The 8391-nt window shown below is 37.0% G+C and overlaps 1 protein-coding gene across 1 annotated transcript in view; it reads left to right on the top strand.

Annotated features, from left to right (window-relative positions):
• Positions 1-1582: 1582 nt before the first annotated feature.
• Positions 1583-8391, top strand: part of NAPG (N-ethylmaleimide-sensitive factor attachment protein, gamma) — a gene marked incomplete at its 5' end in the record, with an annotated part of 10521 nt that continues 3712 nt past the window's right edge. The window contains 9 exons of the mRNA XM_009572728.1: positions 1583-1671; positions 2819-2903; positions 3512-3529; positions 4107-4137; positions 4606-4715; positions 4853-4919; positions 6114-6184; positions 7309-7387; positions 7904-7983. Of these exons, the coding sequence (XP_009571023.1) occupies positions 1583-1671; positions 2819-2903; positions 3512-3529; positions 4107-4137; positions 4606-4715; positions 4853-4919; positions 6114-6184; positions 7309-7387; positions 7904-7983 (630 nt within the window). The remainder of the gene's footprint in view (positions 1672-2818; positions 2904-3511; positions 3530-4106; positions 4138-4605; positions 4716-4852; positions 4920-6113; positions 6185-7308; positions 7388-7903; positions 7984-8391) is intronic.

Genomic DNA, 8391 nt, shown 5'->3' with positions numbered 1-8391 from the left:
AGGAACATGGCTGCTTGGCCCTTCTGCCTCAGGGGTCCCTCCCTACCGGGAGTGGGGTGTTAAAGGGCACCCCTCTTCCCCGAACTGGGAGAATAAAGCGGCCCGAAAACTAAAAAGTCGTGTCGGTGAGGCTGTATGGCGCAGAGGCCTGGAGCCTGGGCAGTTTCCTTAAGGGCCGTGTAGCCTTAATTGCTCTGGCCGTAACCGAAAAGTGAGGGGGTCACTTCTGCTCTTCTGCTAAAGTCAGTGGGAGAAAGACAAACTGGAGAAAAAAGTTATGGGGGTTGTGGTGAATGAAAGAGCTTAACCGTGCTGAGACGGTGTGTTTGGTTGTTTCCTGCCTATGAGAAATGTGTGATTGTTTCTTTTTAGATGGCCTCAAAGACCTGTGCTGACATTTAGCTTAGAGGGCTTAACATCTACATATGATAGTCTTTTAATGTGTATTTTAGCACTGAATGTAGCCATTTTGCTTATAAGTCTCAATTTCACAGGCTACAGTATAGATGTCATAGAGCTGACTAATTCAAAGATGCTATAATTTTAGTAGGAATAGTGACAGGCCATCCTGAAATCATGGATCAAAAGTATAAACTGTGATAGAGGAAAGACCTCCTCAGAATAAAAAAAATCTCTACCAGAGTATCTTATTCAAATTACTTGACCAAAAGTGCCGTTCAGTGGAATTCATTTTAAGCTTATCCTGGAAAGCATTTGAAGTAAAAGGCGTCTAAATCTCAGATTGTCTGCAGATCAAAGCATTGTGTATTTCAGCTCGATGCATTTGAGACTTTGCCTGTGATAAAAATAACACAATATAAAGACTTGCTTTAGAGTTACATACTGTGGCTTTCATCCAAGTAAGACAGCAAAATGTAGAGTCTATATACAACTGTTCTTCCAAATTAGGCATGTATCACATCTGAAGTATCTGCCTACAACAAATATGGAAGTGGGATCTAAAGTTATGGTAAATTTTATATTTGTTTTAGAAGTGAGGAAGTCATAATATTGAAGTCAACATTGCCTGATGACTCACCTCATTTTGCAATGTATATTTTTTGCTGTGTATATGTCTGTGGCGCCATTTAGTGTCATGATCTATTGTAGACATATAAATGACATATGAAGCTCTGTGTTGGTGAGTAAATTCTTTCATTTGTGTATGCAATGGAGAGTCTTTGATAATTCTCAGCAGCAAAAAATGACTGTAGAGGAACACTGGAAACTTCATGATGTGTAACAAAAAATATTGTCAGGTGTTGTGGTATTAGAAATCTTGAGATATCGTTGATGTAGGTGGAATTATTTTTATTCTGTTGACTTCTTACTGTTGAGGAGCTGGACTTGTGAAGACTCTCTGGGGAGAGTAGAAGCACGTTAGGGCGAGGCATGTAACTATGGGAGATCATCGCAGTGCTTTATGCAATTCCAAACAGTGCTGGCATTTATTTTTACAGTTGTGATGCGACCATAGTATTGGCATATAGGTAATTGCTCCTTTTCAGAGGTAGTCTAAACTTTTAAATATATCTGAAGTGCTTTGAAGGTAAAACTTAAAATCTTTACTAATCATTAATAGGCCTTTCTTCTTGCATTTTAGTCTGAAAACTGGATTCTTAAAGTGGAAACCGGATTATGACAGTGCAGCTACCGAATATGGGAAGGCAGGTATGTAGGGCTGTAAATATGGTCATATATTTTATTGTTTCAATGTATTCTTTAAGCTTAATCCCTGATAATATTTTACATATTTTCAGTACTCTGATGTGTAAGTAAAACTGTTCTGAAGACAAAGTAAGATGAAACAACAAAAAATTTACTCTTAGTAGCACTGTAAAATAAATTTCAGATTGTACTTGGAAAGCTAGAACAGTTGCCAAAACAATTTTTTTTTTAAGCTTATAACTTCTATTTTGTATATTACTACGTGTGATAAAAGTAAAGTTTTCCTTCTTTCACTTGTCCATCCCCAAATCCTATGACTTTACCTACAAAACAACAAATGTTCAAGCTGTTTTTAAAACTTCGCTTTTCCATCATCTTATGAAGTATGTCCTGACAAAGACTGTCTCAGTAAGGTAGACAGCTGCTGCCAGGGTTTTTTAGGCATAGTAAGATCTCTTTCCTCCTTTTTTTCCACTGCAAGTGTCACACTGAATATAAAATTCCTACTAGTTGATTCCTTTTTGCTCTTAAACAATTTTCTTCTTTTTGATAATAGCAACTTATTGTGGTTTTTTGGCTTCTTACTCTAGGCATTCCTACTCATTCATTTAAGCCCGAATAAAAGAAAACAAACTTGGAAGAGCAACTGGAGCATCTATAAATGGAAATTTATTTTAAATCCCTATAAATAGACTTCAATATCCTATCAGTCTAATGGAGATAGAAATACATATTTGTGCCCTGAAGTAGTTGTATTGAGGAAGTTGTTATAGGTATGCTTTATTGATGGTTCACTTCTATTCCTGCCATACTGATTTTATATAACCTCTAATGAGTAAAACTATATGTATTCCTGCAGTTCTGTAGTTAAAATACAGAACAAGTGAATCCAAAATCCAGCTAAACACGTTATGCACAATGTGTGGTACAGTGATGGTCTGGAAGTATTGTTGACAATAAATGTTTTTAATGATAACTGACTAATAAAGCAAGGAGGACTGTCATGGGATTTTTTGGAAGAGCTTGGTAAACTGTAACCCTTCATTTAAATAGTCTGTTTGCATCTTTAGGTGGCTAAATTCTTGAGCCGAAGTGGTGAAAAAAGGAAAATGGCAAGCTGTAAATAAAAACTTTATTTGATTTCTTGCAGCTGTTGCTTTTAAGAATGCCAAGCAGTTTGACCAGGCAAGGGAAGCCTGTTTACGGGAAGCTGAGGCACATGAAAACAATAAAGCGTATCTTTTCATTGATTGTTACTCTTTTTTCCAAGAGGCTGACTAATTGCTACTTAGAACGGGGTAAATGGGGGTTGATAGAAGATGTATTTAATATATTTTCACATTTTGTCAGTCTAACAAAATTCTCTCTTAAAAGACTATTCCTGTGTGCTCTGAGTGGGAAAACTAAAGAACTCTTTTGGTTAGAAAATCTGTGTTGTTTCCAATAACATCTGGAGTGATAAGGTGCTGACCGGTGCCTGAGATGTCTGGGTACTACTTCAGAATTTTTTTTTTTTATTAATACCTACAAATGGATAGTATAAACTAAATGCAACTCTGATGTTATTACAGTGCTTGTAGTAGTATTTAGAAAACAGGAATGTATTTTAAAGAAATGTGCTTTTTACAACTTTACATGCCGTTATACTTTGGTATGTTGCATTTATTCTGTCCTTAGAAGCATTTCTTCTTGACACCTTGCCTACAAATGTAGTAGGTTCGATTTGCTTTTATGGGATTCCTTGCTTTGAAACTAGTACTTGTATAAGATTTTGTACACTATTAATTTTTCTGCATTACGTTTTTGTGGCTTTTGTCCTTGACTTTGACAATGTTACTTCCAGTCTTTTCCATGCTGCCAAGTAAGTACAGAAGCACTGAGTAATTTGAAACAAATTTTTGTAACATATGGTACAAGCATGAACTATCATTTTAATCTTGCTATAGTAAGTGGTATGGTTCAAGTGATTTCACTGTTTCAAAATCAGTTTAATTGAAGCATGGGCTAGGAAAGTCTGAAAACCTGCAATGGCCATCTGAAGAAATTATGATTTTGACATTCTTCAGCACCTTTTGATATCAAATATCTTTTCTTAGATCAACTTTTTGTAATTTTGAAATTCTACACTGTTGAGCTTATAAAGAAATTCTTTTTTAAAGAGTACTTCAAAGCAAACAGGTAATGACAAATAATCCAAACCGTTGCCTGTGGGTCAGATCATGAGAATAGATTTTTAGTGGGGAGTGTGGTTGAAGTACTTAATTTTTGGAAGATAATGTTACACGTGCACTGTCTTATTAAATAAAACACTTGAAACATCACTCCACTGTTAATATTTAATGCTTTTGAGATAGCCGATGCATGCTAGCTTTTGCTGCGTAAATACAGCTTGCTGAAATACACCATATCTAACTAAATTGTAATTTTTTTCTCTGCAGAGCTTATGAACAAGCTGGCATGATGCTAAAGGTATTTTCATTTACTAGTTTTTTATTAAAAAGTTCTTTTTATAGTGAAGAATATTGTGCACTAGACCATTTTACAAATATATGTAAGTGAATTTCATATTAAAGTGTTATTTTTCTGTTGACTTATACTCCCCACCAATACCCTCAGTAGGTTAGGGAAGTGACATTTGTAATTGGGAAAAAAAAATTGTTTTCCTTTTGTAGGAGGAAAGACGAGGGCCTCATATCAGAGGGTAACGGAATAGTGTTGCTGCTTCTGCTCTAAACCAGCACAAATTCGTGCCTTACATGAAAGTTTGGTACTTACAAGAGATTTTTACGGAGTAGATGTCAACTTTCACTAGCTTTACAAGTTTGTAAATAAAAATCAGAATCTTAGTAAATAAGGTATTACAGTTTGCTTATGTACGATGAAACAAATCAAAGCACAATTCCTGACAGCAGTGTCCCTCTGACTGTTGCTTTGTAGGAGATGCAGAGACTCCCTGAAGCAGTTCAGCTGATCGAGAAAGCCAGTATGATGTACCTGGAGAACGGGACACCAGATACAGCAGCTATTGCATTGGAACGGGCTGGAAGGTAAGTCTGTGGTATTGGTGGCTAGAACGCATGCAGGGCATGGGTATGTCTTTGGTTTTCTTTCTTGTCTTTTTGATGCTTTTAGGTAAAAAATATTTTCATTTCATCTGAAGAGAAATTATTTATGTTTATTACAGGTTAATAGAAAATGTGAGCCCAGAGAAGGCTGTGCAGCTCTATCAGCAAGCAGCATCAGTGTTTGAAGTAAGTGGGGGGTTTTTGGGTTGGTGGTTTGTTTTTTTTTTTACCCACCAGCAAAGAACTTTCCAGTCCCAGAAAGTGTATGGAGATGAATGAATTGGTGTGTAGGGTCAGCTGTAAAGTTAAGAAAAAGCCTAAGATTAGGTTCTAAATTATTTTTCCTTCCTTTCACATCAGTGGCTGAGTAATGAAGCTGAAGGCTTCTTATAGAATCATGGAATCATAGAATCATTAAGGCTGGAAAAGACCTCTAAGATCATCAAGTCCAACCGTTAACCCAACACCACCATGCCCACTAAACCATGTAGCTAAGCTCCTCATCTACAGGTGTTTTAAATAGTTCCAGGGCTGTTACTCCACCACTTCCCTGGGCAGCCTGTTGCAAGGCCTGACCACTCTTTCAGTGAAGAAGTTTTTCCTAATGTCCAGTCTAAACCTCCCTTGGCGCAACTTGAGGTCATTTCCTCTCATCCTATCGCTAGTTACTTGGGAGAAGAGACCAACCCCCACCGCGCTACAACCTCCTTTCAGGTAGTTGGAGAGCGCGATGAGGTCTCCCCTCAGCCTCCTCTTCTCCAGGCTAACCAGCCCCAGTTCCCTCAGCCGCTCCTCATAAGACTTGTTCGCCAGACCCTTCACCAGCTTCGTTGCCCTTCTCTGGACACGCTCCAGCACCTCATGCTGTAGAGAAGGAGATTATTTAGGAGTCAGTTTGCTTTGCCTTTTTCTCAGTTTGGGACTTGACTGAATCTGAATTTTGTATGTTGTCAAGTTTTCTGCCTTGTTAGGCAGCCCAGAGGATAGGGAACATGGCTGCTGTTGAGTCCTTGCACCTAAAATACTTTGAAATCTTTGAAGGCACAGAAGAGAAGAGTTTGCTTGATGCTCTACCCATCCCATGAGCAGATGATTTGCCTTTTTGCTCCTGCCTTTGGTGTACTTCTGTATCGTCAGTTGTCACATGTTTCCAGATTAGCAAGTTTGCATTGATGTTACTTTGCTCTGTAGATCCGTATGGGAGCTGGCTGTGGGACTTGGGTGCACCAATACTCTTCACTTCCCTTAAGTGTGTGAACTGCTGATATAATAGTTAACAGTTGTTCTAAGTTAGAGATGACATACTTAGGCTAAGGTCTAGTGATCTTAATTCTGCACAAATGAAATACGAATGCATGAATTCTTTTTGTTCTTCTCTAGAATGAAGAACGTTTACGGCAAGCATTAGAAATGCTAGGGAAGGCGTCAAGACTTCTAGTCAGAGGACGCAGGTATAGCTTTATGCCTTCTTTTTTTTAAATGTAATTGAATCTTTAATAGTGATTGTTGTTAGGTTTATATACTGTTACTTAATTCTTCTTTGGGACGCATTTCAAACTAAAATTCAGTTTGTGTGGGATATGCCATGTTCATCCAGGAACCACCTGTTTTGTGTTCTGGGATGGGAGAATGTAGGCTGTAAGGCTTTGTTTCCTATGTGTTTGTTGAATAGCTAGAAAGCACATACAGCAGTTTTCATTAATTCTTAAACTACTTCAGGAAATTTTTTTTTTTCTTCCAGCACAAATACATAGACAGTACTTGAAAGCCTTTTATAGCTGTAGAATATAAAATATTCTAACTAAGGAACTAACCTGAGGAAAGAAATTTGTTTGCAGCAGTATGATTCTGGACTTCTTAAAGAAGAGTATCTTGGGAGTCTCAATGGGAATTCATTTTAATTGTTAATTGCTAGCAGCAAACTTGACCTGCAATTCAGCTTAGACTTGCTTCACTGAAACATGTAGTTCCGTTAAGAAATTGTCAGGTTTCTAACTCTACTTTTAAGACACTTTATTTCACTGCAGAATTGTAGTCAGAAAAGGAAATTTACAAAGTAATTTGAAAGTCTTTCTGTGAAAGCAAGTCAATGTCACTTCAGAATATCTGAAAGACTTGGTTGCTCTGCTGCTTTATAGCTCACATGCTATTGCTAATTTCTAGAAGTTTAATATGATGATTGAAAGAGCATTCAAACTCAAAACCAGTTGCTATGACTTAATATTGATAGTTCACGGATATCAGACTTACTGATAGCTTATAGTGACCTACCTCATGACATACAGAAATCTGTTAGGGTATGTAACAAGGCATTCATCTTGTACAGCGTTATGAAAAATGAGGTTTCTCTGAATGAATACCAGAGATGTTCTTGGCCTGATGTATACAAAAGGAATTGCTGACTATGTATTTCTTTATCTACTCTGTTAGTAAGATCTACTGCTGATTTTCAGTTGTGTTGCTTTTTCTTCCAGTAGACTTGCCAGTGTATTAGCTAAACACTTTGCGATTAGCCTCCGGTTCATGATGCTGTATTCCCGGCACTGATAGTCCTAACTGTTTTTTTGTTTTTTAGATTAGATGAGGCTGCATTGTCTCTTCAAAAGGAAAAAAGTATTTATAAAGAAATTGAAAATTACCCAACATGCTATAAGGTAAATGCTAAGTGACAATTTCTGATAGTGCATTTCAAGTTTTTCTGGGTAACTTAAAGACAGTTGACATCTGACTGACAATATGTACCTCTTGATTCACGGATATGTTTCTTGCTAAATGATGAGAATTTGTGGTAGTGCATGTTTCCCCAACCTCTAACTGTGCCTTTTTCACTACTATAATGTTGAAGATAAGACACTATTATCTACAGGAGCTGTCAAAAACAAAAAACACATCAAAAATAAAGATGTTATCAAAAATAACAAACCACAAAAACTGTTGCTTAGTGCAACAACTCATTACAATGTTATAGGAGATAATCTATTTCATACCAGCCGAGGATATGGCTTACTACTTTTTCACTATGTTATTCTGACTCTTGTGTCAGTGTCTTAGAATCATTGCAGATTGTAATGACCTTTTTCACGCTAAATATTAGCAGTCCAGTATTTTTCTCATATTTTACTGTTCATTTCTAAAGAATCATCAGGTTGGGTTTTTTTGTTTTTGTTTAGAAAACTATTGCTCAAGTCTTAGTTCATCTTCACAGAAATGATTATGTTGCTGCAGAAAGATGTGTGAGGGAAAGCTATAGGTAAGTCTACTTCACGTTCTATAATTTTAAACTGAATGTTTCATTAATGCAGATCTATTCTTATGAAAGAGCAATGGAAACACTGTCAAGAAATTTTAAGCCTGTACTTCTGTTTGCTTACAGTACAATAATAGCATTCCCTGGTAGGTGGCTATCAGTAATTTTTTTCACTCTTAACAGATTTAGCTCTAATTACCATGGTGATTCTTCTTAATGAACCTAAAATAAAAAGTTAGTCATAAAGAAGTAGAATTATAGAATCATTAAGGTTGGAAAAGACCTCTGAGATCATCGAGTCCAACCGTCAACTCAACACCATTATGCCCACTAAACCCTGTCCCTAAGTGCCACATCTACACGTCTTTTAAATACCTCCAGGGATGGTGACTCCACCACTTCCCTGGGCAG

Source organism: Fulmarus glacialis, unplaced genomic scaffold (genome assembly GCF_000690835.1).
Source record: "Fulmarus glacialis isolate BGI_N327 unplaced genomic scaffold, ASM69083v1 scaffold33812, whole genome shotgun sequence".
Taxonomy (NCBI): Eukaryota; Metazoa; Chordata; class Aves; order Procellariiformes; family Procellariidae; genus Fulmarus; species Fulmarus glacialis.
The sequence above is the reverse complement of the archived record's forward strand: the minus strand, read 5'-3'. Positions and strand labels throughout refer to the sequence as shown.